At 50.9% G+C, this 27,429-nt stretch overlaps 1 protein-coding gene across 1 annotated transcript; it reads left to right on the top strand.

Moving 5' to 3' along the window:
* Positions 1-629: 629 nt before the first annotated feature.
* Positions 630-25,954, top strand: LOC140428268 (ciliary microtubule inner protein 1-like). The gene is made up of 4 exons (XM_072514551.1): positions 630-982; positions 13,796-13,877; positions 22,578-22,676; positions 25,094-25,954. The coding sequence occupies exons 1-4, from the start codon at positions 810-812 to the stop codon at positions 25,247-25,249; spliced, it is 510 nt and encodes a 169-aa protein (XP_072370652.1). The 5' UTR covers positions 630-809; the 3' UTR covers positions 25,250-25,954.
* The last annotated feature ends 1,475 nt before the right edge of the window (positions 25,955-27,429 follow it).

Here is a 27,429-nt window from a genome sequence, read left to right as displayed (position 1 = left end):
CCACTGTGCTATCGTGCTGCCCTGTATGTGTAACTGTGTGTGAATGCATGTGGGAGTGTGTGTGGATATGTGTGGGGCATGTGTGGGAATGTGTATCAGTGGGCATGTGGGAATGTATATGGGAGCATGTGTGTCTGGGTGAGTGTTTGTGTTTGGGAGAATGTGTGAATGTGTACATGTGTGTGGGGGAGACTGTGTGTGTGGGTATGCGTGGGAGACTGTACGTGTGTGCGGATATGTGTGGGTGTGTGTTGGAGTGTGTGTAGGAGTGTATGTGTATGGGAACTGTGTGTGTGCATGTGTGTGGGAGTGTGGGTGGATGTGTGCGGGTGTATATGCAGATATGTATGTGTGGGGGGATTGTGTGTGAGTTATGAGGGTGCGTGTGGGTGTGTAGTGTAGGTGGGAGTCTGTGGACGTATGGGTGTCTTTTGTCACGTTTAAGTTTAGGGGATTGGAGTGGAGGTGAGGGAGGGTTTTTGGCTGGGTTTGCGTTTGGGGGAGGGGCTCCTGATTGTGACATCAATCCTGACCTTGATTTTGATCCTGTCTCTGATCCTGACCCTGACCCTGGTCCTTGAACCTGATCCTAGTCCTGACCCTCATCCAGCTCCAGATTCTGACCTTGATTCTGTTGCTGATCATGATCCTGACCCTGGTTTTGATCCTGATCCTGGTCCTGATCCTGGCCTTAATCCTGTTCCTGATCCTGATCCTTGGTCCTGTTCTTAATCTTGATCCTGGATCCTGAACCTGATCCTTATCCTGATCCACTCCAGTTGGATGATGTTAGCAGCCTCCTAGTTGCCATGGTGCGGGTGTCACGTGCTGTAAACAATGGGCCGGATTGTTACAGTGAGGCGGGAGCGCGCAGGGGGAGCGCGGGGGCGCGCTTGAACCTGAAAAGCAGCAAAGAAGCAGCAATGAGTGGCAGAGGGGCTGACGCGAAACTCTCCGACTTCGTGGCTGCCGATAGACAGTGGTAATGAAATAGAACACGGCGCATTCATTTCCTTCCTCTAACAATATAACAGCCCGGGGTCAGGTCTGGAGTTGCAGATTTATCTTTCCTGGCTCTTTAAACAACTATTCAATACATCTCAGTAGCAAAACCTCCCCCAAGGGTGACTAGAATATTCGGATAGTTCTCCGCACCAATGCTGGCATTAGACTTAGAGCATGGCTGGGCTTTACTAGGTGAGTGCTGGTAAGGCGGTGCATCTCTGGCACTGGGTGTGCCAGAGTAGGAGTGTCAGTGCGTTGACAGTGATTTGGCAGAGTGGGAATATTTCAAATTAAGTAGCAGTGACAGCAGAATGGGAGTGATAGAGTTCAGTATGAATGTCGATGCCAGTTAGAGTGAATTTACAGAGTCCAAAGATGTGCAGATTCGGTGGGTTGGCCATGGTAAAATTGCTCCTTAGTGTCCAAAGATGTGCAGGTTAGGTGGGGTTACGGGCATAAGGTGGGGAAGTCGGGCTAGGCAGAGTGCTCTTTCAGAGGGTTGATGCAGACTCGATGGGCCGAATGGCCTCCTTCTGCACTGTAAGGATTCTATTTGAGTGTGGATGGCAGTGTGGGGTAGGAGTGACTGTGCAGGAGTAATATATACAGTGCAGTTTGGGATTACAGGACAGATTTGGAGTGAATGAGTTGATTGGGAGTGGAGGTGACTGCAGAATGAGGGTTCCAATGTAATTCGATGTTTCGCTCTTTCACGAGGTGCGGGTGTTGCTGGCTAGGCCAGCATTTATTGCACATCCCTAATTGTCCTCAAGAAGGTGGTGGTGAGCTGCCTTATTGAACCCCTGAAGTCCATATGGTGTAGGGAGGTTGATCCAAGATTTTGACCCAGCGACAGTGAAGGCACAATGATATAGTTCCAAGTCAGAATGTTGTGTAGCTTGGAGGGGAACGTGTAGATGGCGATGTTCCCATGTATCTGCTGCCCTTGCCCTTCGAGATGGTAGGGGTTGTGGGTTTGTGAAATACTGTGCAAGGAGCCTTGGTGAGTTGCTGCAGTACATCGTAAACGATAGTATGCACTGTTGCCATTGTGCAACAGTGGAAGGAGGTGAATGTTGAAGGTAGTGGATGGGGTTCTAATCAAATTGATTGCTATTTTCCTGGATGTTGTCGAGCTTCTTGACTGTTAGAGCTCCGCTTATCCAGATAAGCGGGAGTGTTCCATCACACACCCACTCTGAACTTGCCGATGACAGATAGGTTTTGGAGAGTCAGGAGGTGAATAACTCACTGCATAATTTCAATTCTCTGATCTGCTCTTGGAACTACAGTATTTATAAGATTTTTGCTTGGGTCACTGTCTGTGCGGAGTCTGCACGTTTCCTTGTGTCTGGGTGAGTTTCCTCCGGGTGCACTGGTTTCCTCCCACAAGTCCCGAAAGACGTGCTGTTAGGTAATTTGGACATTCTGAATTCTCCCTCTGTGTACCCGAACAAGCGCCAGAGAGTGGCGACTAGGGGATTTTCACAGTAACTTTGTTGCAGTGTTAATATAAGCCTACTTGTGACAATAATAAAAAGATTAGAGATTATATGGCTAGTCCAGTTCAGTTTCAGGTCAAAAGTAAGCTTCCAGGATGTTGATAGCGGGGTATTCAGTGATGGTAATGCTATTGACTGTCAGGGAGAGTTAGTGAGATTCTGTCTTGTTGGAGATGGTCATTGCCTGGCACCTGTGTGGTGCAAATGTTACTTGCCACTTGTCAGCCCAAACCTGGATATTGTCCAGGTCCTGCTGCATTTGGGCATGGACTGCTTCAGTATCTGATGAGCCATGAATGGTGTTGAACATTGTGCAGTCACCAGCGAACATCCACCACTTCTAACCTTATAATGGGTGAGAGGTCTTTGATGAAGCAGCTGAAGATGGTTGAGCCTAGGACACTACCCTGAGGAACTCCTGCAATGATGTCTGTGACTGAGATGATTTCCCTCCAATCACCACCACCATCCTCCTTTGTTTTCAATATGACTCCAACCAGATGGGGATTTCCCCCCTGATTCCCATTGACTCTAGTTTTGCTCAGGCTCATTAGTAATAATCAAACTGCAATCTGTAATGATACTTGGTCAAATGCTGCCTTGATGTCAAGGGCAGTCCCTCTCACCTCACCTCCGGCATTCAGCTCTTGGGTGGGGGTGGGAGACTTGGTGGGGCTTGGGGGTAACTGTGCAGAGTGGGACTATATAGAGCAGAGTGAGAGCTAAGGTATAGCTTTGGAGTGTGAGTGACAAATTTAAGTTGCAGAAATAGACAGAGCAGAGTGGGGATAATTGGCATAAATTTGGAATGACTGCAGGCTGAGGGTTACACAGGAAGAAATAAATAGATTGACAGAATTCCTTGTTTCAGATATGTACAGAATAGATACGTACAATATTCTTAAAGGAATAGACAGGATAGATTCAGGTAAGATGTTTCCCTTGGTTGGGGAGTCTAGATTCAGGGGACACAATTTCAAAATAAGGGGATGCCGTTTAGGGCAGAGGACAGTAAGAAGTCTTACAACACCAGGTTAAAGTCCAACAGGTTTGTTTCGAATCACTAGCTTTCGGAGCGCTGCTCCTTCCTCAGGTGAATGAAGAGGTATGTTCCAGAAACATATATATCGGCAAATTCAAAGATGCAAGACAATGTTGGAATGCGAGCATTAGCAGGTGATTAAATCTTTCCAGATCCAAAGATGGGGTAACCCTAGGTTAAAGAGGTGTGAATTGTATCAAGCCAGGACAGTTGGTAGGATTTCACAGGCCAGATGGTGGGGGATGAATGTAATGCGACATGAATCCCAGGTCCCGGTTGAGGCCGCACTCATGTAAGCGGAACTTGGCTATAAGTTTCTGCTCGGCGATTCTGCGTTGTCGCGCGCCCTGAAGGCCGCCTTGGAGAACGCTTACCCGGAAATCAGAGGCTGAATGCCCTTGACTGCTGAAGTGGTCCCCGACTGGAAGGGAACATTCCTGCCTGGTGATTGTCGCGCAATGTCCGTTCATTCATTGTCGCAGCGTCTGCATGGTCTCGCCAATGTACCACGCTTCGGGACATCCTTTCCTGCAGCGTATGAGGTAGACAACGCTGGCCGAGTCGCACGAGTATGTACCGCGTACCTGGTGGGTGGTGTTCTCGCGTGTAATAGTGGTATCCATGTCGATGATCTGGCACGTCTTGCAGAGATTGCCATGGCAGGGTTGTGTGGTGCCGTGGTCACTGTTCTGAAGGCTGGGTAGTTTGCTGCAAACAATGGTTTGTTTGAGGTTGCGCGGTTGTTTGAAGGCAAGTAGTGGGGGTGTGGGGATGACCTTGGCAAGATGTTCATCTTCATCAATGACGTGTTGAAGGCTGTGAAGACGATATCGTAGTTTCTCCGCTCCAGGAAAGTACTGGACGACGAAGGGTATTCTGTCGGTTTTGTCCCGTGTTTGTCTTCTGAGGAGGTCGGTGCGGTTTTTTGCTGTGGCGCGTTGGAACTGTCGATCGATGAGTCGAACGCCATATCCTGTTCATACGAGGGCATCTTTCAACTTCTGTAGATGTCTGTTATGCTCCTCCTTGTCTGAGCAGATCCTGTGTATACGGAGAGTTTGTCCATAGGGGATGGCTTCTTTAATGTGTTTAGGGTGGAAGCTGGGGAAGTGGAGCATCGTGAGGTTATCCGTGGGCTTGCGGTAAAGCGAACTGCTGAGGTGACCGTCCTTGATGGAGAAGAGTATGTCCAAGAATGCAACTGATTTTGGACAGTAGTCCATGGTGAGTCTAATGGTTGGATGGAACGTATTGATGTCATCGTGTAGTCGTTTCAGTGATTCTTCGCCGTGGGTCCAAAGGAAAAAAATGTCATCGATGTATCTGGTGTATAACGTCGGTTGAAGGTCCTGTGCGGTGAGTAGGTCTTGTTCAAACTTGTGCATGAAGATGTTGGTGTATTGGGGTGTGAGATCCGTGCATCTGGATGAAGAACTTGTTGTCGAAGGTGAAGACGTTGTGATCCAGAATGAAGCAGATGAGTTGCAGAATTGCGTCTGGAGATTGGTAGTTGTTGGTGTTGAGTACTGAGCACTTTACACAGAGGGTTATGAATCTTTGGAAGACTCCCGCGAAACAGGTTTATGAACATTTCTTAGTCGTCTTCATCTGGCTCACCTTCCACTTCTTTATTTTTCATGTCACCTTCGTATTAGTCATATCTGTCATCATTGTATTCATCATCGGAGTCAGTATCTTCTGCAAAAACTTCTCCTGCAAAATGCAACATGGCACATGGAATTATGTGTTCGCGCAGGAGGCAGCCACTTTCAAAGTCAGCAGCACGTTTCGCTGCAGAACGTTTATTTAACATTCCATGCTGTGGAACCTCAGGAGGACTGAAGAAATTGAAGAATGAGTCACTTGGTACAGTTTTCGGCACAGTTTTGTGAGGACACCAACACCCTCGCTTTGGCTTCATTTTAATGCTTTTCAGCGTGATATATTTTCCTTCCTTCCAGTCGATCTGGCAGCCTGTGAACATAGAACATAGACCATACAGTGCATTCGGCCCATCGAGCCTGCACCGACCCACTTAAGCCCTCACTTCCACCCTATCCCTGAACCCAATAACCCCTCCTAACCTTTTTGGACACGAAGGGCAATTTATCATGGCCAATCCACCTAACCTGCACGTCATTGGACTGTGGGAGGAAACCGGAGCACCCGGAGGAAACCCACGCAGACATGGGGAGGATGTGCAGACTCCACACAGACAGTGACCCAGCGGGGAATCGAACCTGGGACCCTGACGCTGTGAAGCCACAGTGCTAGCCACTTGTGTTACCGTGCTGCCCATGATTTCTAGTTCATCAAAGATTCAAGCTTGCCAGGCCACGATTCCAGCTGGTATACTTTCGTAATCACCTCATTTATAATGTACTCATTCAGTTCGAACGTAAACTTCAGAGTGAAGCTCGTCAGTTGTTCACGCTCTGAACATTTAACATTCACATCTTGTAAATGTTTTAATACGGGCTCAACATGCTGTATCACGCCACTGAGTATATACACCTTCTTGATGACTGTTAACCAGAAGTTTGGAATGCTCTTTGGCTCTTCCAACTCTTTACTTGATTTGTCGTCCTCCGCTGTACATTTGCTGGATCCTCATCGAATGACTGCGCCATCATATCTCGCTGGAGTCTGATGAGTTTGACTGGCCACCCACTTTCTGGAATGTAGTCGCTCAACTAGGTTCAGGGCCTAATAACTGCTGGGCGTGGGCGAGCAGGGCGGCCGCAGCAACAGGAGCTCCCGCCGGTGGCCGCGATTCGAGTCCTCACGCACCCCCCAACTATCGTCGGCCTTTGGGGCCGCCACGAGCAGCCAGCGGAGCTACGAGGAGGCCGAGGCGGCAGGCCCGAGGCCAGGACACCATGTAGGGAGGGTGCTCCACGTCGGATGGCTCCCACCTAGGAAGAAGAAAGAAGGTTGAAGCCTGGTCCCAGGTGAATGCAGAGGAGAAAGAAAGAAGATTTAAGGAAGTTCGGTGAAAGTTTTTTTTTTCCCGCCCCTTTTTTTTCAAAAAAGAAGAATGTCAGATTGATGAAGGGGGCAGGAGGGAGAAAGAAGACAAAAAACAATAAGCCGCTAAAGGATGCGAAGAGCAGCGTCGACGAAAGGAGGAAACGCGCGTTCGCCGCCGAAGGAGAAGACGAGCAAAAGTGTTGACAGGATGGCGGAAGCCGAACTGCAAGGCGGGGCCGCACTACGTACGGTGGAGAAGATGACCGAGGTGATGGCGGTGGAGCTGGAAAAACATTTGGTGAGGCATATGGAGGCCTTGAGGAAAGAGATGGCAGTCGTGTTGAGGTCATGGGTGGAGGAGGCAATCGGCCTGATGAGGGTGGAGGTGGCAAAGGCATCGGCCGAGGTGAGAGAGCAGGGCGAGAAGATGAAGGAGGTAGAGGAGGCCGTGACACGACACAGCGACCAGGTCACCTCGATGGGGGATGAGCTGCGGAGGGTGGTGGAGGTTAACAGAGGACTCTGAGCAAAGCTGGAAGACTTGGAAAACCTCTCAAGGCGGGACAATTTGAGAATTGTGGGCTTGCCCGAAGGGACAGAGGGCCCAAGGCCAACGCAATACTTCGCTAAGAAGTTGGCGGAGCTGATGGGGGAGGGTGAGAGCCCCACCCTGTACGAGCTAGACCGAGCTCATCGGTCATTAAGGCCGAAGCCCAAAGTGAACGAGCCGCCAAGGGCAGTAATTATCTGCTTCCATAAGTTTTGCATGAAGGAGAAAGTATTAAGCTGGGTGAAGCAGGAGCTTGAGGTGCTGTGGGATGGGACTGCGGTTCGGATCTACCAGGACTTGACGTTGGAGTTGATAAAAAGACGAGCGGCGTTTGGGCGAGTGAAGGCGGCTTTGTACAAGAAGGGGGTGTGATTTGGTGTGGTGTACCCGGCGAAGTTGAGAGTAACATATAACGCCAAAGACTTTTATTTTGAGACAGCAGAGGCGGCTGAGGCGTTCGTGAGGGCAGAAGGCTTGGGACAGACGTGAAGAGCGGAACTGGAAGAGAGACTGTGGACTGTGTTTGAGCGGCTGGAAAATGTACAAATGTTACGACTTTCTTTTTACTGATTTGTATTGAAATTTACTTCTCTTTGCATTGTTACAGAGTTCAAGTTAATGGCGTTCTGTGTTGCGACGGTTAAATGTTATGTTAGTGAATTGTAGGGGTTGGATTGTTGGGTTTCTTTTGGTGATTCTTTCTCTGGGACTGGGTGGAAGGGGGCGAGATGTCTTGGCGGGGGGAGCCACCCGCGCTAGCTAACTAAAGTCAGTTAGTGAACGGGGGTGAGGTGAGAGGAGGACTGCGGACGTTGGAGCCTGGATAACAGGCTTCAATGGACCTACGAGGCGAGCAAGAGGGGATGGAGGGATGGATGTTGGGGGATGTTTTTGTAGGGGGGGTTCTTGGGAGGGGGGGAAGGGGTTCGATGTTAACAATGGACAGGGGCGAGTCAGGCTTATGGGGCAGGGTCCGGTGGTATGGTGATGGTGGGTAAGAAAGGTGGGGGGGGGTGAGAGACCCCCAGTAAGGATAATCACGTGGAACGTGAGAGGGCTAGGAGGTCTGGTCACGCGGTCAAGGGTGCTTGCACATCTTAAAAGTTTGAAAGCCGATGTAGCAATGCTGCAGGAGACTCACTTGAGGGTGAAGGACCAGGTGAGACTTAAAAAGGGCTGGGTTAGCCAAGTGTTTCACTCCGGATTTGATGGAAGGGCTCGAGGGGTAGCGGTGCTGGTCAGCAAAAGGGTACGCTTCCAGATGGAGAAGGTGGTGGCAGATCAGGGGGGTAGATATGTGATTGTGACAGGGGCACTGGAGGGGAGATTAGTGGCGCTGTTAAGTGTATACGGTCCCAATTGGGACGATGTGGGATTCGCGAGGAAGGTGTTTGGGGCTATTCCCGACTTGGACACACATGAGCTGATTGTGGGGGGGGGGGGGGGCTGGAACTTGGTGCAGGAACCAAGGTTGGACAGTTCACGGCCGCACTCGCTGGTCCCATCAGGGGGTTCGAAGACGCTGGCTGGGCTAATGGTGGAAATGGGAGGGGTGGACCCTTGGAGGTTCCTGCACCCAAGGGAACGGGAGTATTCGTTTTTCTCAGCAGTCCATAAGGTATATTCGCGGATCGACTTTTTTGTGGTGGGGAAGGCTTTGCTGGCTGGAGTCAAGGGGTCGGAATACTCTGCAATTGCAGTGTCACATCACGCTCCACATTGGGTGGATATGGTGCTGGAGAAGGGGGCAGCGCAGAGACCGGGGTGGAAACTGGATGTGGGGCTTTTGGGGAACCAAGTGTTCTGTGAGAAAATTGAAACGGTAATTAAGGAATATGTAGGTTTCAATTGTACGGGTGAGGTGTCGAAGGGGGTCGCCTGGGAGGCTCTAAAGGCGGTGGTGAGAGGTGAGGTAATTTTGTTTAAGGCCAGGGTGGATAAAGAGGAGAGGTTGGAGCGGCAGAGGGTAATAGATGAGATGTTGGAGGTAGATAGGAGGTATGCAGAGGATGGGGACCCGGCGAAGCTGGAAAAGAGGAAGGAACTACAGGCGAGCTTCGACCGACTGTCCACCAGGAAGGCGGTGCGCCAACTGAGATGAGCAAGGGGTGCAGTTTATGAACATGGAGATAAGGTATGTTAGCAGGTCAGCTCTGGAGGGAGGCAGCGGTAAGGGAAATTCTTCAGGTGAAGGATAGGGCAGGGAAGTTGGTGGTGGCCCCAGTGCTGATTAACAAGGTTTTTGAGGAGTTTTATGAGAGGTTGTACAAGTCAGAGCCACTCGGGGGAGACCGTGAGATGCAGGAATTTCTAGATGGGTTGGAGTACCCGAGGCTCGGGGAGGGGGACAGGGCTACATTAGAAGGAGCAATAGTGGAGCAGGTGATAAAGGATGCGATTGGGAGGATGCAGTCGGGGAAGGTGGCAGGGCCGGATGGGTTTCCGGTGGAATATTATAACAAATTTAAGGATAGGTTGGCACCCCTGATGGTGGGGATGTTTGAGGAGGCGACAGGGAAGGGGGTGTTGCCGCAAACCTTGGGGCAGGCATCGATTTCCCTGTTACTAAAAAAAGATAAGGATCCAACGGAGTGTGGATCATATCGGTGCATAGGGTGTCCTTATATGCCGACGACTTGCTGCTGTATGTGTCGGAGCCGAGTGCGTCGATAGGAGGAATATTGGAGCTACTGCGGGTATTTGGGTCTTTCTCGGGGTACAAGTTGAACCTGGACAAGAGTGAGTACTTTGTGGTGTCTCGGCCGGGGGTGGGGGCAGGGGTGGGGGGGCTGCCATTCCGTAGGGCAGGGATTCATTTTAGGTATCTGGGGGTGCAGGTTGCCCGGGAGTGGGGGAGGCTTTGCAGGTACAACATCACTAGTTTGGTGGGGAGAGTGAAAGCCGATCTGGCAAGGTGGGACGGCCTTCCTCTGTCACTGGCAGGTCGGGTACAGGCGGTTAAAATGAATGTGTTTCTACGATTCCTGTTTATTTTACAATACCTACCGATTTTCCTGCCAAAGTCTTTTTTCAGGGAGATTGAGGGAAGGATTACCTCATTCATATGGGGAGGGAAGGTGGCCAGAGTGAGAAAGGTGCTGCTACAGAGGGGAAGGCAGGCAGGGGGTTTGGGTCTCCCGAACTTGTTGTACTACTACTGGGCGGCGAACGTGGAGAAAGTGCGGAGCTGCGTAAGGGGTTGATTCTCAGTGGGTCAGAATGGAGGAGAGTTTGTGCAGGGGGTCGGGCTGAAGGCACTTGCAACAGCGCCACTCCCGATAGCTCCAGGGAAATATTCAGGGAGTCCGGTAATAATAGCTTCATTGAAAATCTGGAGGCAGTTTCGCCAACACTTCGGGTTGGGTTTAGGGTCAAGGGAAATGCCGATTCGGGGGAACCACAGATTTGAGCCAGGGAGGTGGGATGGACGTTTTCGGAAATGGGAAGAGAAGGGGATGAAGACACTAAAAGATATGTTTCTTCGGGGTCGGTTTGCAGGATTGAGGGAGCTGAAAGCGAAGTATGGGCTAGAGCAGGGAGAAGTGTTTAGGTACATGCAGGTTCGGGATTTTGCCAGGAAGGAGATACAGAGCTTCCCAGAGGAACCGGCCTCCACATTGCTGGAGGAGGTGTTGACGACAAGGGGACTGGATAAGGGGGCAGTGTCAGTGGTGTACGGAGCTATTCTGGAAGAGGATAAAGCACCACTGGAAGGGATCAAAGCAAAGTGGGAGGAAGAGCTGGGCGAGGAATGCCTCCACCTCATGTGCGAGGTTGGGGCTGATACAGCTGAAGGTGGTATATAGAGCGCACCTCACGAGGGCGAGGATGAGCCGATTTTTTGAAGGAGTAGAGGATGTGTGTGAGCGTTGGGGGGTGGGGGGGGGCGCGAATCACGTTCATATGTTTTGGTCCTGTCCAAAGCTAGGGGAGTACTGGAAGGAGGTGTTTAGGGTAATTTCCAAGGTGGTGCGTGTGAAACTGGACCCGGGTCCCCAGGAGGCCATATTCGGGGTGTCGGACCAGCCAGGGTTGGAAACTGGAGCGGAGGCAGATATCATAGCCTTCGCCTCGTTGATTGCCCGAAGGCGGATCCTGCTGGGATGGAGAGCAGCCTCTCCACCCAGTGCCCTGGCGTGGCAGGGGGACCTGTTGGAATACTTGACCCTTGAGAAGGTTAAGTTCGAACTGAGGGGAAGCTCAGAGGGGTTCTACAAGTCATGGGCACTAGTTATTATGCACTTTCAAGAACTGGATAACATCGAACATTAGTTTGGGGGGGGGGGGGGAGGGGGGCTGTGTAGATTAAGGGTGACTACGGGTAATCCCGGATTCCTTTTTGTCATTTGTTTATGTAAACATGCGGGCTGATGTTTGGGGGTTGGTGGGCGGATGGGATCGTTGTTATTATGGGGATTGACATATCTTGCTGATTATTGGTTATTGTTGATGGGTGTAAATGTGGGAGAAAATGTGAAAAAGGAAAATAAAAATATTTTTTTAAAAAACAAAAACTAGGTTCAGGGCCTCACATACATCCGCTCCTATGATGGACTCGATTTTCATGTCCACAATATAAAAGGGTAACATGTATGTTGTGTCATGCATGCTTAGCTGAAGCTCACATTCACGAGATGTCTCATATTTTTCCTACCGTAGCATATAGGCGGTCGCTGAGGAGTGTGGCCCTCATTCCCATGTCGAGGTCGCATTTAACTAATGAGTCATTTATTAACACTAAAGTTTTCCATCTGGTTTCAATGGCATTGCGTTTGTTCTCAATAACTTTGTTCTTTTTTGAAATTATATCTTCATCTTTATGGGTTGGACTCTTCTGGTCCTTGGTTACAATGAGATTGATGAAGATTGTTCATCTGGAGACATCAACTGCGTTAACTGATCGGATTTGGTCCACTGTAGGATGTGAAAAATATTGTTTTTCAAAATGACCAACACGGCCACACCTGAATCAGATTTTTCCAAAGGCCAGACGTTGCCGTGGGCTATGTCAATTTCCACATTTCTGTCACATACTGGCTGCTTCGTCGGCTGCTTAAAATGGCCACCCGCACTGAGAACACGTTTCTTACTGACCTGCGTCGCAGTGCTGATGGCGCTGGCGTCCTCCTCCATGTTGCTGCCAAAATGTTTCAAACTGAGTGTGCTGATTTGCTATGCAGCTAACACACTCGCATGGCAAATCTTTATTGCTTGTTCCAATATCAAATCTTCTTCCCGTAGCAATCTCTCAACGAGCTTATCATTTGATATACCAAATACAATTTGGTCGCAGATCATTGAAGATTTCAAACTACTGAAATTGCAGGACTGGGTCTTCAGTCTCAAGTCAGTGACAAAACTGTTGAAAGATTCACCTGATTTTCTGGGTATGGATACGAAAAATGCATCTTTCAAATGTTTAATTTTTTTGCGGGGGAGCAATACCAATCAAAGTACCCAATGACTTCATCGTATCTCTTGCTCTCTTCTTCATTATCAAAGTCAGAAGTATTGTATATTTCAATTGCTTGTGGACCCGCCACCATGAGCAACAATGCAATCCATCTTTTGTACGTTTATGCCTACAGGCCAAAGGCAGATACATAGAGTTTATATTGCTGTTTGAAGACACGCCAGTTTTCAACTACAATTTCCCGATACTTGAAGTTGGTGGGGTGCCTTTAAACCTTCCATCTCGAACTTGTGTCTTTTACTGTGTTGAGTCGCCAATGGCCGCAGTTCACCTGGTCAGTTCTTCTGCTGATTTAACTTTGCCTTTTCTGACGTTATACTCAAATCTTCAGCAGCCCTGGTACCATGTTGTGTTCCGTGATCCTGTCTTGGAATGGTTCTACCGAAATGCTGGTGACTTAGCCAGAATGATGATTTATTGATGTACACGTGGTGAGGTAACGATCAGAATGCTATCATAGAGTTACAATAGATTCTCCTGGAACTACCCTGATGTGCGACTGTCCTCATGTATGCCTTACAACCTTCTGCTGGTAGCCGGATGTCACCTGACTGATGTCTGACACCACCTGCTGGTGGTACATGTAATATTATCTACAGGCCTATCACCACATGCCAGAGACTCCATTACCTCCCATTGGCTGGAGATCAGCAGCGCCACCCAAGGCCGCAGACTGGCTGTCCAACCTAGCAGAATCCTTAAACTGGAAAAGATCAAATTCACCATCAGAGGATTAGAGGAAAGCTTCTGCAACATATGGAAGCAATTCACCGACCAGCAACCAATAAGGATAGGGGGGAGCAGGGATGGGAGGGGGGGGTGCTTGGGGATAGGAGATAGGAGAGAGGGGAGGCACCAGCCAGCATCCAGGGTAAGCAGGGCAGAGGAACCCAAGGGGACCAATGACAAAAAAGCATATGGTACAGCCATGACAACAACACCAAGGTAAACCATGTGGAACCAAAAATGCCCTTGGTACTTTTTTAATACCAGGAGGCAACATGTATATAATTAATGCAGTACGGTTGTGGTAACAGGCCACTGGGGTTCAAAGTCAGGGCTCCATATCTGTATATATATATATTACCTTTGAATTCATACCTGTCTATTTTTCTTTCGTATTCCAATTTTTTGCCGATTTCTCATTATTTCTTTTTCATGTTCCTTGCAATTTCTTTCCAAATAAATACAAAACCAATCAAAAATATATATATTTTTTAATTGACTGAAAAAATGTCATTTATTTGTTTCAGGACAAATGCAATCCTACTGGAGGCAGATGCAGCAAGGAAATGGGTCAACAGATGGGGATTTCTGGTAACTGAGCGTGATCAGGTAATGCCAATCCCGATCTCTGAAATCTGAGATGAGCAGGATCCAAAGGGAATTCAGAGAAGGCAGCAGGGGTGGATGTGGGGATAATGAGGTGGTGAATTGGGTGGAGAGTGGAATAGCGCCATGCCACACGACCCCTCTCCGTGTAAATAAATTATAGGAGACACTGGATGCTACACTGTCCCAGCTAATATGTCGGGGGCAGGTGCCCGCCAACGGGAACCCAGCTGCCCAGCAGCCATTTCACGGTCCATTGGCTGTCAATAGACTGGATGCGGGATTTCCGACAAGAGGTCCCACCTGCTGGCCAATCAGAGGCTGGCAACCTTTCAGTGCTTTGGGATAGAGGTGCACAGGTGTTAGTTCGGGATTTGGGGGTGAAATCTTGTGCCCTCCTTCATGGCGAGTTTGATAGAGAGGGGGCATTTAATGAGATGGGGGGATTATGGATGGGGATCCTGCCACCTTCTTGCCTCCAACTTGGTTAAGTCTTTGGTGCTACCTGCCACCTGTTTAGACTTAATTAATGCCCACTTAAGGACCTCATCCCACTGCCACCAGTATTTAACTGCGCAGAGAGAGACCAAGTGACCAGCTCGGCAAATTTCTCTATGTGGGCTGCATTGGCAGGCATGGAGCTATCCTACTTAATGGGCCCCCCAGGCTCGTTAGAAGGCTCCTCAAGATTTTTCCCCTTCCCAGGTGGCCTCCCTGCATTGACCTCTCAAACCCCAGCCCACCTCTCAAACCCAACTCGCTCGCGGGCCTTGCTGACTTGGCACCCAACGAGACCCCAAGCACTGGGCAGAACACCTCCAGCGAGGGCTGAACGACCCCAGTGAGGGCTGAACGACCCCAGTGAGGGCTGAACGACCCCAGTGAGGGCTGAACGACCCCAGTGAGGGCTGAACGACCCCAGTGAGGGCTGTACGACCCCAGCGAGGGCAGAATGACCCCAGTGAGGGCTGAACGAGTCCAGTGAGGGCAGTGGCATAGTGGTATTGTCACTGGACTAGTAAACCAGAGGCACAGAGTAAAGCTCTGGGGACCCAGGTTTGAATCCCGCCACTGCAGATAGTGGAATACAAATTCAAGAAAAATCTGGAATTAAAAATCTGATTATGACCGTGAGACCATTGTCGATTGTCGTAAAAACCCATCTGATTCACTAATGTCCTTTCGGGAAGGAAATCTGCTGTCCTTACCTGGTCTGGCCTACATGTGACTCCAGACCCACAGCAATATGGTTGACTCTTCAATGCCCCCTTAAGAGCAATTAGGGATGGGCAATAAATGCTGGCACATGTCTGCAATGCCCACATCCCTTAAACGATTTTAGAAAATGTCACATCAGGCCATGAAGAGAGAAAATGGGGTGCTGCAGGGGACATGTCAGTTTCTAAGGGTGTGGATCAAAGAAGAACTGGACATTGAAGGAGTCAGGCATGTATTAAAAACAAATCACGGCCATAAAACTGACTCAGAGAAAAGACCAGTTCCTGGTGTTAAGAATCTGGGGCAAAATTCTCCGTAATCGGCGCGTTATTTGCCGACCGGCGCCGAAAACGGCGCAAATCAGTCCAGCAACACGCCGCCCCAAAGGTGCGGAATCCTCCGCATCTTGAGCAGCCGAGCCCTAACCTTGAGGGGCTAGGCCCGCGCCGGCCTGATTTCCGCCCCGCCAGCTGGCATGAAAGGCCTGTGGTGCCCCGCCAGCTGGCGCGGAAATGACATTGCCGGGCGGCGCATGCGCAGGAGCGTCAGTGGCCGCTCACGGCATCCCCGCACATGCGCAGTGGAGGGGGTCTCTTCCGCCTCCGCCATGGTGGAGAACATGGCGAAGGCGGAAGGAAAAGAGTGCCCCCACGGCACAGGCCCGCCCGCGGATTGGTGGGCCCCGATCAAGGGCCAGGCCACCATGGGGGCACCGCCCGGGGCCAGATCGCCCCGCGCCCCCCCCAGGACCCCGGAGCCCACCCGCACTGCCTTGTCCCACCGGTAAGAGAGGTGGTTTAATCCTCGCCGGCGGGACAGGCATTCCAGCAGCGGGACTTCGGCCCATCCGGGCCGGAGAATCACCGGGGGGGGGGCCCGCCAACCGGCGCGACGCAATTCCCACCCCCGCCGAATCTTCGGTGCCGGAGAATTCGGCAACCGGCGGGTGCGGGATTCACGCCAGCCCCCGGCGATTCTCCGACCCAGCGGGGGGTCGGAGAATCCCGCCCCTGAGCAGTGGGGCGTCATTCTCCGACCCCCCAGCGGGTCGGAGAATGGCCGTTGGCCGCCGTGAATCCCGCCCCCGCCGGTTGCCGAAGTCTCCGGTACCGGAGATTGGGCGGGGGGCGGGAATCGGGCCGCGCCAGTTGGCTCGATTCTCCGGCCCGGATGGGCCGAAGTCCCACCAATAAATTGCCTGTCCCGCCGGCGTAAATTAGAGTAGCTATTTACCAGCGGGACAAGGCAGCGTGGGCGGGCTCCGGGGTCCTGGGGGGGGCGCAGAGCGATCTGACCCTGGGGAGTGCCCCCACGGTGGCCTGGCCCGCGACCGGGGCCCACCGATCCGTGGGCGGGCCTGTGCCGTGGGGGCACTCTTTCCCTTCCGCCTCCGCAACGGCCTCCACCATGGCGGAGGCGGAAGAGACACTCCCCACTGCGCATGTGCGGAAAACTGTCAGCGGCCGCTGACACTCCCGCGCATGCGCCGCCCGGAGATGTCATTTCCGCGCCAGCTGGCGGGGCAACAAAGGCCGTTTCCGCCAACTGGCGGGGCGGAAATCCCTCCGGCGCCGGCCTAGCCCCTCAATGTTGGGGCTCGGCCCCCAAAGATGCGGAGCATTCCGCACCTTTGGGGCGGCGCGATGCCCGTCTGATTGGCGCCGTTTGGGGAGAATTTCGTCCGTGATTAGAGAATTGTGGCCTTTTCTCTCAGACGGGAGAATTTGGATGAGATGATGAAACAGGAAATGTGCAGGAATTGTTAGGATGTAAATTAAGTTGACCTGAATATTAAATTAAATTTCAAGAGAACTGTGTGGGTTTCCTCCGGGTGCTCCGGTTTCCTCCCACAGTCCAACGATGTGCAGGTTAGGTGGATTGGCCATGCTAAATTGCCCCTTAGTGCCCAAAAGGTTAGGTTGGGTTACTGGGTTATGGGGATAGGGTGGAGGTGTGGGCTTGAGTTGGGTGCTCTTTCCAAGGGCCGGTGCAGGCTCGATGGGCCGAATGGCCTCCTTCTGCATTGTGAATTCTATGAAAAGAACACGGGGTACATGGATTTAAATTAGTGAGGGGTGACTTTAGGATTGATTTTAGGAAATACTTTTTCACGCAAACACACGACAGAAAAGCAGAAGTTGGCCATTCTGCCCTTTGAGATTGCTCTACCATTCACAAAGATCCTGGCTGATCTGTTAGTGTTGACTTCCACATTCCCATTTACCCCCGATAACATTTTATTCCCTTGCCCAACAAGAATTTATCTACCAGGGACTTCCGGTTGCGGCTATGCCTAGGTAGGTCGCACGTTCGGCAGCTCCTGCCGGGAACGGACCTTTGGGCTCTCTAGAGGGGCCCCAACGGCAATTGTTCGACGGCTTCCAGTGTGGGAAGGTGACAGCAAGGTCCCATTGACATTATATGGATTGGACCAGGAGTGGTGCGGTGAAAAAGTGATCTTGGTGCAGCGAAAAGTGAGAGGGAGGAAAAACAAGATGGCGGCGGGTGGAGACCAAGCAGCATGGGTGAAGTGGTCGCAGGAGCAGCAGGGGTTTCTTAGACGCTGCTTTGAGGAGCTGAAAACCGAAATGCTGGCCCCAATGAAGGCGGCGATTGAGAAGCTAGTGGAGACCCAGAAGGCCCAAGGGGCGGCGATCCGGGAGGTGCGGCAAAAAGACTCGGAGAACGAGGACAAGATCTTGGGCCTGGCAGTGAAGGTGGGTGCGCACCAGGCGCTGCACAAGAGGTGGGCAGAAAGATTTGAGGACCTGGAGAATAGGTCGAGGAGGAAGAACCTTCGGATTCTGGGTCTCCCCGAAGGAGTGGAGGGGCCCGATGCTGGGGCATATGTGAGCACGATGCTCAATTCGCTGATGGGCACGGGAGCCTTCCTGAGGCCTCTGGAGCTAGATGGGGCTCATCGGGTCCTAGCAAGGAGACCCAAGGCCAACGAGCTGCCAAGGGCTGTAGTGGTGAGCTTTCACCTCTTTATGGACAGAGAGTGTGTCCTGAGATGGGCCAAGAAAGAGCGGAGCAGCAGGTGGGAGAACACGGAGATCCGAATCTACCAGGACTGGAGTGCAGAGGTGGCTAAGAAGAGAGCTGGTTTCAATCGGGCTAAGGCGGTGCTCCATCGAAAGGGGGTGAAGTTCGGTATGCTGCAGCCAGCGCGACTGTGGGTCACATTCCAGGATCGGCACCACTATTTCGAAACGCCTGATGAGGCATGGAGCTTTATACGGACTGAAAAGTTGGACTCAAATTGAGGGTTTGTTGTGGGGGGATGTTTACTGTGTATATAGTGTTTATTATGTTTAGGGAATGTTCCTCAGGTTTAGGTGCTGGATGGGGATGGGTGAAGGGATTGGATGGGGAGACTGTGGGAGAGTGTGGGCGTCGGTGTTGGAGGGGCAGACCCGCACGAAGGAAGAGGGGGAGTGGAGGCCCGGGGATGGGGAATTGGGGTAAGGCCGCAAAAGGAGCTGCGCCAGAGAGGGCGAGCCTGGCTCAGGAAAGTGCAGGCTTTTTCCCGCGCTAGGGAAGGACGGGGGTGGGGGCCGGGGGGTGATGGGCGATGCTGGAGAGGAGCGCACACTGACTGCCAGGGAGGGGGAGGGGGGATTCTCACACTGGAGGGGGTCGATGGAATGGCGGGAGAGGCCGGGGTCAGCAGGAGTCAGCTGACTTACGGGAGTGTTATGGGGGGAGCAAAAGGGCTAGATGTGGATCTAGCGGGGAGAGGGGGGGTATAGGGTTGCTGCTGCATTGGCCAAAGGGGAGCTGGAGTAGGAGAGGTGGTCGGGGCGGGGATCCGCTGTCTGGGGGACTGGCGGGTGCGGGAGGCGCGGGCACGTGGCTGGCCTAGAAAAGGAGATGGCTAGTCGACGGGGGGGGGGGAAACGGGACGGACGAGTAGCCCCCCAATGCGGCTGATAGCTTGGAATGTGAGGCGCCTGAACGGGCCGGTCAAGAGGGCCCGGGTGTTCGCGCACTTAAAGGGACTGAAGGCAGACGTGGTTATGCTCCAGGAGACGCATTTGAAGGTGGCAGATCAGGTTAGGCTGGGAAAGGGTTGGGTAGGACAGGTGTTCCATTCAAGGTTGGATGCGAAGAACAGAGGGGTTGCAATACTGTTGGGGAAGCGGGTGTCGTTTGAGGCAATGAATATTGTAGTAGATAATGGAGGTCGATATGTGATGGTAAGCGGTAGGTTGCAGGGGGTGCGGGTGGTACTGGTAAACGTATATGCCCCGAATTGGGATGATGCCGGATTTATGAAATGCATGCTGGGTCGGATTCCGGACCTGGAGGTAGGAAGCTTGATAATGGGGGGGGATTTCAACATGGTGCTGGACACAGCACTGGACCGCTCTAGGTCCAGGACGGGTAAGAGGCCGGCTGCGGCCAAGGTGCTTAGGGGGTTTATGGACCAGATGGGGGGAGTGGATCCGTGGAGGTTTGTCAGGCCCCAGGCCAGGGAATTTTCATTCTTCTCCCACGTCCATAGAGCCTACTCCCGGATAGATTTTTTTGTTCTGAGCAGGGTGCTAATCCCGAAAGTGGAGGGAACGGAGTATTCGGCCATAGCCATCTCAGACCACGCCCCGCACTGGGTGGAGCTGGAGTTAGGAGAGGAGAGGGACCAGCGCCCGCTGTGGCGTCTTGATGTGGGATTATTGGCGGATGAGGAGGTGTGCGGGCGGGTGCAAGGGTGCATTGAAAGATATTTGGAGGACAATGACAATTGGGAGGTGCAGGTGGGGGTAGTCTGAGAGGCGCTGAAGGCGGTGGTCAGGGGAGAGTTAAGCTCCAGCAGGGCTCACAAAGAGAAGAGAGAGAGCAGGGAGAGGGAGAGGTTGTTAGGGGAGACCTTAAGGGTGGACAGGAGATATGTAGAGGCCCCCAAGGAGGGACTACTCGGAGCGGCGGAACCTCCAGACGGAGTTCGACCTGTTGACCACAGGGAAAGCAGAGGCACAGTGGAGGAAAACTCAGGGGGCGACGTATGAGTAGGGGGAGAAGGCGAGGCGGCTGCTGACACACCAACTTCGTAAGAGGGAGGCAGCGAGGGAGATAGGTGGAGTTAAGGATAGCGGGGGGAATACGGTACGGAGTGCGGTGAGAATAAACAAGCTATTTAGGGACTTCTATGGGGATCTGTACAGATCTGAGCCCCCAGCGGGGGAAGAGGGGATGCAACGATTTTTGAATCAGCTGAGGTTCCCGAGGGCGGAGGAGCAGGAAGTGGCTGGTTTAGGGGCACCAATTGGGCTGGAGGAGCTGGTTAAAGGATTGGGGAGCATGCAGGCGGGGAAGGCCCCGGGGCCAGATGGGTTCCAGGTTTTTACAGGAAATACGTGGACCTGCTGGGCCCGTTGTTAGTGAGGACTTTCAATAAGGAAAGGGAGGGGGGGACCTTGCCCCCGACAATGTCCGGGGCGCTGATCTCTCTGATCCTGAAGCGGGACAAGGACCCACTGCAGTGTGGGTCGTATAGACCGATCTCGCTCCTCAATGTGGATGTGACAATGGGACTCCCATTGTCACATCCTGCCTGTCAGAAAGACCTATTTATGCATACTCTCTGTTCTCTGCCAGTCTTCCAATTTTCTATTCGCATTAATTATATTACCCCCTACACCATGAACACAAGAATGTTCAGATCTAAACACATATTAACTATTAGTTTATTGTCTTAATTATTAGTTCATTTTTCCAAGCACCATTGCAGGTTAAAAGCTTGTGATCATTTCAGAAACAAGTGAATGGGGGTGACTCTGTACAAATGAGGTAATATGGGACATTACCATGCAATATTGTGCTATCAGAACATAAAAGATTGTGGGAAACCCTTCTTCCTACAAAAGGTAGTGGAAATACGGACTATTTTCAAAACTGCTGGGCTAAGTGAAATAAAAGCATCACTACTGAGATTGATAGTCTTTCTTCGGCAAGCGGATTAAGAGATAAGGACCCCATGATGGTAAATGGAGTTGATCTATCGTGACCTAATTGAATGGCAGAACTGATTTCGAGGGCTGAATGGCCTGATTGGATGGTGCTGAAATCCCAGCTCTGATTGGACAGTGCTGAAATCACAGATCTGATTGCACAGTGCTAAGATCACAGCTCTGATTGGTCCATGCTGAGATGGATCCCGGCTGAGATTGCAGCTCCAATTGGTCCTTGCCGAGATTCCAACTCAATTTGCCAGGTCTGAGATCCCAGCTCCGATTGGCCCGGGATGAGATCCCAGTTCCGATTGGCCCATGCTGAGATCCCAGTTCCGATTGGCCCATGCTGAGATCCCAGCTCCGATTGGTCCATGCTGAGCTCCCAGCTCCGATTGGCCCATGATGAGCTCCCAGCTCCGATTGGCCCATGATGAGCTCCCAGCTCCGATTGGCCCATGCTGAGATCCCAGCTCCGATTGGTCCATGCTGAGATCCCAGCTCCGATTGGTCCATGATGAGATCCCAGCTCCAATTGGCCCATGCTGAGATCCCAGCTCCGATTGGCCCATGCTGAGATCCCAGCTGCAATTGGTCCATGCTAAGATCACTCTAATTTGTTCATGCTAGGATCTCATCTCCGATTGGTTCAGGCTGAGATCCCTGCTCCCATAGGTTAATGCTAAGATCCCAGCATCAATTGGTCAATTCTGATATCCCCGCTCCAATTGGTCCATGCTGAGTTCCCAGCTCCAATTGGTCAATGCTGAGATCCCAGCTCCAATTGGTCCATGCTGAGATCCCAGCAACAACTGGTCCCTGCTGAGATCCCCGCGTCATTTGGTTTATTCTAAGATCTCAACTCCAATTGGTCAATGCTAAGATTGCAGCTTTGATTAGTCCATGCTGGGATCGCAGCTTCGATTCATCTGATTGGTCCGTGCTCAGATACTCGCTCTGATTGGTCTGTGCTCAGATACCAGCTCTGATTGGTCTGTGCTCAAATACCAGCTTTGATTGGTCCGTGCTCACATACTCGCTCTGATTGGTTTGTGTTGAGATCCCAGCTCTGATTGGTTTGTGTTGAGATCCCAGCTCTGATTGGTTTGTGTTGAGATCCCAGCTCTGATTGGTTTGTGTTGAGATCCCAGCTCTGATTGGTTTGTGTTGAGATCCCAGCTCTGATTGGTTTGTGTTGAGATCCCAGCTCTGATTGGTTTGTGTTGAGATCCCAGCTCTGATTGGCCCATGCTTAGATCCCAACTCTGGCAAAAGATGGAATGGGATTATTTGTCTCAGTGACAATTGGACTAGGAATGGGAAACTCATCTGGGTTTTTCCACTTATAGTTTCCATCCATGAGTCAACTGCTGTTCCGTCTGTCTGTGGACATTGAAATCTAACAAAAGGCAAGAAAAGAGGGGGCAAACTGGTGAAACCCGCTTCATGTGAACGAGCAAACTCTGAAGACACTGATGGTGTCACTTGTATTTAACTTCAGCAACACAATAAATGCTATTCATTTTCCTTTCAGATTGTGGCTGAACAGGAGAAATTAAGAAATAAATGCCGACTGCATACCCCTGACCACCTGAAGGTTCGACCTGCATCTCCCATCAGCAAGTACATCAAGGTTAAGAGTGCCTTTTATTCTATCAAGTTTTAATTGGAGTCGATCTTAACCCAGATGGGATCTCCCCTGCTTCTGTGCAGTTTCATTACATCACTCAGATTACAGGTTCCTCACTCCGAGCACCTGTTCAAAGCCATTACCTCACGGTCACGAGGTCAAACCCAGAAGGAAATAACAATTTTGACCAGAATTCTTATTTCCCCATTTTACTGGATAATCCTGGAAATCCTCACTAGTATCTTATATGCACACACACACACACAGACACGCACAGATGGATACACACAGACATACACGCATGCACACAGAGACACACGCACGCCACACACATACACACAGAGAAACAGAGACACAGGCACATACACACACACGTCACATACACGTACATGTACACACACACACATAGGGCGGCATGGTAGCACAGTGGTTAGCACTGTTGTTTCACAGCGCCAGGGTCCCAGGTTCGATTCCCGCTTGGGTCACTGTCCGTGCAGAGTCTGCATGTTCTCCCCGTGTCTGCGTGGGTTTTCTCCGGGTGCTCTGGTTTCCTCCCACAAGTCCTGAAAGATGTGCTGTTAGGTGAATTGGACATTCTGAATTCTCCCTCAGTGTACCTGAACAGGCGCCGGAATGTGGCGACTGGGGGCTTTTCACAGTAACTTCATTGCAGTGTTAATGGAGGACTACTTGTGACAATAATAAAGATTTTTTTTATTATACACACACACACACACACAGGCCCCCACATACATGCCACATACACACATGTACACACATACACCCCCCACACACATGCCTCCCTCACACACACCCCACAAAAAATGCCCCCCACACATATACATGCCCCACACACACCACACACACAAGCTCCACCCCCACCCCCACACACATGTCCCCCACACACACAAGCCCCACACACCCCCACACACGTCGCACCCACAAGCAAGCTCCACACATCCCCCACACACACATGCCCCGCACACACACAAAAGCCCCACACACCCACACACACGTGGCAACCACAAGCAAGTTCCACACACAACACACACACACACGAATCCCACACACAGACATGCGTCCCACATACACGAGTCCCACACACACACACCCCACACATACACACATGTCTACCCCACACATACAAACACGCCCCACACACACACATGCGCCCCACACACACACCCACCCCCCCCCCCCCACACACACACACCTCACACACATTAGAACGTGCACGACATTCTGAGCGATGTGAATCTCGCAAGATTTAACGGTCTCGTTGTGTCACCGAGTCGGGCGCGACAAGGCGGTTTGAACACGGCCAAATCTCTGGCCGGAATTCTCCATCTGTTCACGGCAGCGAGATTCTCTGGTCTTGACGCAGTGAATGGGAGATTTGGCTGAGCGCCACATTCTCTGTCTTCACTAGCAGCGGTAGTGGGGCAGACTTGCAACGGAGAATCGGAGAATCCCAGCCTCTATCTCTCAATGTATCTATCTCTATCCATCTATCTCTCTCTATCTGATCAATGTTGAATAGTCAGACAATCATTACAGCACAGAAGGAGGCCATCTGACCCTCAAGTGAGCGATCCAGTTCATCCCTTTACCCACTCTATATTTTCAGCCTGGCAGTTTTATTTCCTTCATAACATCCAGTGAGCAGGTCATTGCCTTTCCTTGTGTAAAAATGTTCTTCCTCACATCCCTGTGCAACGTTTGCACAACTCTTTAAATGCCCAAACCTTATATCATCAGACAATGGGGAAAGCGTTCATTTGTCTACCTCACCTAAACTTGTCATAATCTTTTACACCTCGATCAAATCTCCTCTCAATCTCCCTTTGCTCCAAGGAGACCAACCCCAACTTCTCCAGCCGGACCTTGAAGCTAAAATTCCCCTATCCCTGGAACTGCTGGTAAATCTCCCTCCGCACCATCTCAAGGACCCTCCTATAGAACCATAGAATTCCTACAGTGCAGAAGGATGACTTTCGGCCCATCGAGTCTGCACCATCCTCTGAAAGAGCACCCTACTTAGGCCCACTCCCCCGCCCTATCCCTGTAACCTAACCTGGACAATAAGGGCAATTTAGCATGGCCAATCCACCTAACCTGCACATCTTTGGACTGTGGGAGGAAACCGGAGCACCCGGAGGAAACCCACACAGACACAGGGAGAAAGTGCAAAATCCACACAGTTACCCAAAGCCGGAATTGAACGCGGGTCGCTGGCGCTGTGTGGCAGCAGTGCTAACCACTGTGCCACCATGCCGCCCTTCCGAAAGTGGTGACCAGAACCAGCGAGCTAACCACAGCTTGGTCTCGTGTATCTCAGTTTATGCAGTTAATTTTACCACAAGTGTAATTTTACCACAAGACCCCAGACCTATTTTTGTTCTCGCTGTGTCTTTCTGCAGGTGGGGCCGTCTCCTCCCTTACCACAGACAACCCAAGGGCTTATTGGCTGGAGGTCCGCTGTACCAGAATTGAAACTGGAGAAATACGCCGGTCCCAGCCGAGGGAAATGGAGCTTTCTCAGTCAAATGAAATGGCCGGAGGATTGTATTGACTAACTTCGTGGTAGTCAAACCATTTTTGATATCAGTGCAGCTGAACTCTAGGACTTTAGCTGCAGTTTAATGGTCACCCAATGGACTTGTTGGTTATTCTGAAGGTTTAAAAAAAGTTATCTTGACGAAACCTACATTCCTTTCCGCACGATATATAAAGCATTTAGATACACGTAATAGCAAACCATTTTTACATTAAATATTATATTTTTGATCCTTTTTAAATACCTCTCCACTCCAAACACTTGCCTCTTTCAATCTGTTTAATGTGGCCGAAACTGAGGAAATTATTTTCAGTTCCAGGTTATTCACACTCTTGAAAATACAATGATCTTCATTTGATGGAGTTTAATGCACTGAGTTGAATTAAAGAGAAACTGCCATGGGTCAGAATAGAATGTGGGTTATGGAGAATTTTAGAATTATTCAGTCCACCTGACAGTCAAACCCGCCAGAAAGAACAAAGAACAAGGAAATGTACAGCACAGGAACAGGCCCTTCAGCCCTCCACGCCCGTGCCGACCATGCTGCCCGACTAAACTACAATCTTCTACACTTCCTGGGTCCGTATCCCTCTATTCCCATCCTATTCATGTATTTGTCAAGATGCCCCTTAAATGTCACTAAAGAAAGCTTTAATATTTCCACAATTTCTCATTTGGAGACTGTATTTCAATATTACAATAAATTCCTCCTCCTGTGACTGAACTTGTGCCCTGTGGCATTGAGTTATTGCTCCTGTGACTCAGTCCTATCAGTCCTACCTTTGCACTTGCTTTTTTACATTGTCTTTGATGTTAAGAATATGTACCTGTCAAAACATTGACACTGTGGGAATAACACTGGGGCCCAAATCTTCCCATATTCGGGCTGTCAAATTCTGGACCCAAGTTGGAAGGTGCACGTCAGGATTCCACAGAAGTCCTGACACACAGATGTGCGTGGGCATTGCCGGGGAAGTTTAAACTTCCGATGTGCTGATTTCTGTTGCCCCAGAGACTCTGCAAATGTCTCGGACACTGAGCTTAGTGTGAGAGATTTGAGCCTGGTACACCGGATTTACCTAGATATTTACCCAGGAAATGTTATGCTGGTTAAAACCTGGTCTAACTCTGAGATTAGCCAGCGTAACTCATTGAGCACCACAACCATCTCACCTACATCGCAACCCTGACCACCTGACTAAACTCTTGACCTGACCCAACTAACCCACCCTTGACCCCAACTCTCTCTCCCCCCCCACCGCCTCTCGACACTTGACCCAACTGCTCACTTTCACTCACTCACCCGCCCACTCCTTCCCCGCTCACTCATTCATCCACTCACCCACTCACTCACTTTCACAGTGCAGAAGGAGGCCATTTGGCCTATTGCATCTACAACAACCCTCTGAAAGAGCACTCTACCTCGGCCCACTCCCCCACCTGTTCCCATAACCCGTAACTCCATCTGGACTAAGGAGCAATTCAGCATGACCAATCCATCTGCCCTGCACATCTTTGGGCTGTGGGAGGAAACTTGAGCACCCGGAGGAACCCACGTAGACACAGGGAGAACGTGCAAACTCCACACAGTCACCTAAAGTCGGAATTGAACCCAGGTCCCTGGCGTTGTGAGGCAGCAGTGCTAACCACTGTGCCAACGTGCTGCCCCTTATTCATCCAATCACTCACTTTCATCCATTTACTCACTAACCCACTCGCTCATATATTCATCCACTCACACCCACTGACCCACTCACTCACTAACCCGCTGGAGGGTGCCACGGCAGCATAATGGTTAGCACAGTTGCTTCACAGCTCCAGGGTCCTAGGTTTGATTCCCGCCTTGGGTCACTGAATGTGCGGAGTTTGCATGTTCTCCCTCTTGTGTGCGTGGGTTTCCTCCGGGTGCTCCGGTTTCCTCCCACAGTCCAAAGATGTGCAGGTTAGGTGGATTGGTTATGCTAAATTGCCCTGAGTGTTCAAAAAGGTTAGGTGGGGTTCATGGATTACTGGGATAAAGGGGATAGTGTGGAGGTGTGTGGCTTAAATGGGGTGCTCTTTCCAAGGGCCGGTGCAGACTCGATGGGCCGAATGGCCTTCTTCTGCACTGTAAATTCTATGATTCTGTGGATTGAGTTTCTTCAAAATTTACCTGAATGCAAAAGCCAATGTCATAAAAAGGGAGCATGTTCCCTCTTT

The sequence above is a fragment of the Scyliorhinus torazame genome, chromosome 8, assembly GCF_047496885.1.
Source record: "Scyliorhinus torazame isolate Kashiwa2021f chromosome 8, sScyTor2.1, whole genome shotgun sequence".
NCBI classification, from domain to species: domain Eukaryota; kingdom Metazoa; phylum Chordata; class Chondrichthyes; order Carcharhiniformes; family Scyliorhinidae; genus Scyliorhinus; species Scyliorhinus torazame.
The sequence above is the reverse complement of the archived record's forward strand: the minus strand, read 5'-3'. Positions and strand labels throughout refer to the sequence as shown.

Excerpts from the sequence above, each read along its gene's own strand:
- LOC140428268 (XM_072514551.1), top strand. The coding sequence starts at position 810 with ATGGTGCGGGTGTCACGTGCTGTAAACAATGGGCCGGATTGTTACAGT. Across the intron at positions 983-13,795 it reads GTGGCTGCCGATAGACAGTG|GACAAATGCAATCCTACTGG; the intron begins GTAATGAAATAG and ends TATTTGTTTCAG. Across the intron at positions 13,878-22,577 it reads TGGTAACTGAGCGTGATCAG|ATTGTGGCTGAACAGGAGAA; the intron begins GTAATGCCAATC and ends TTTTCCTTTCAG.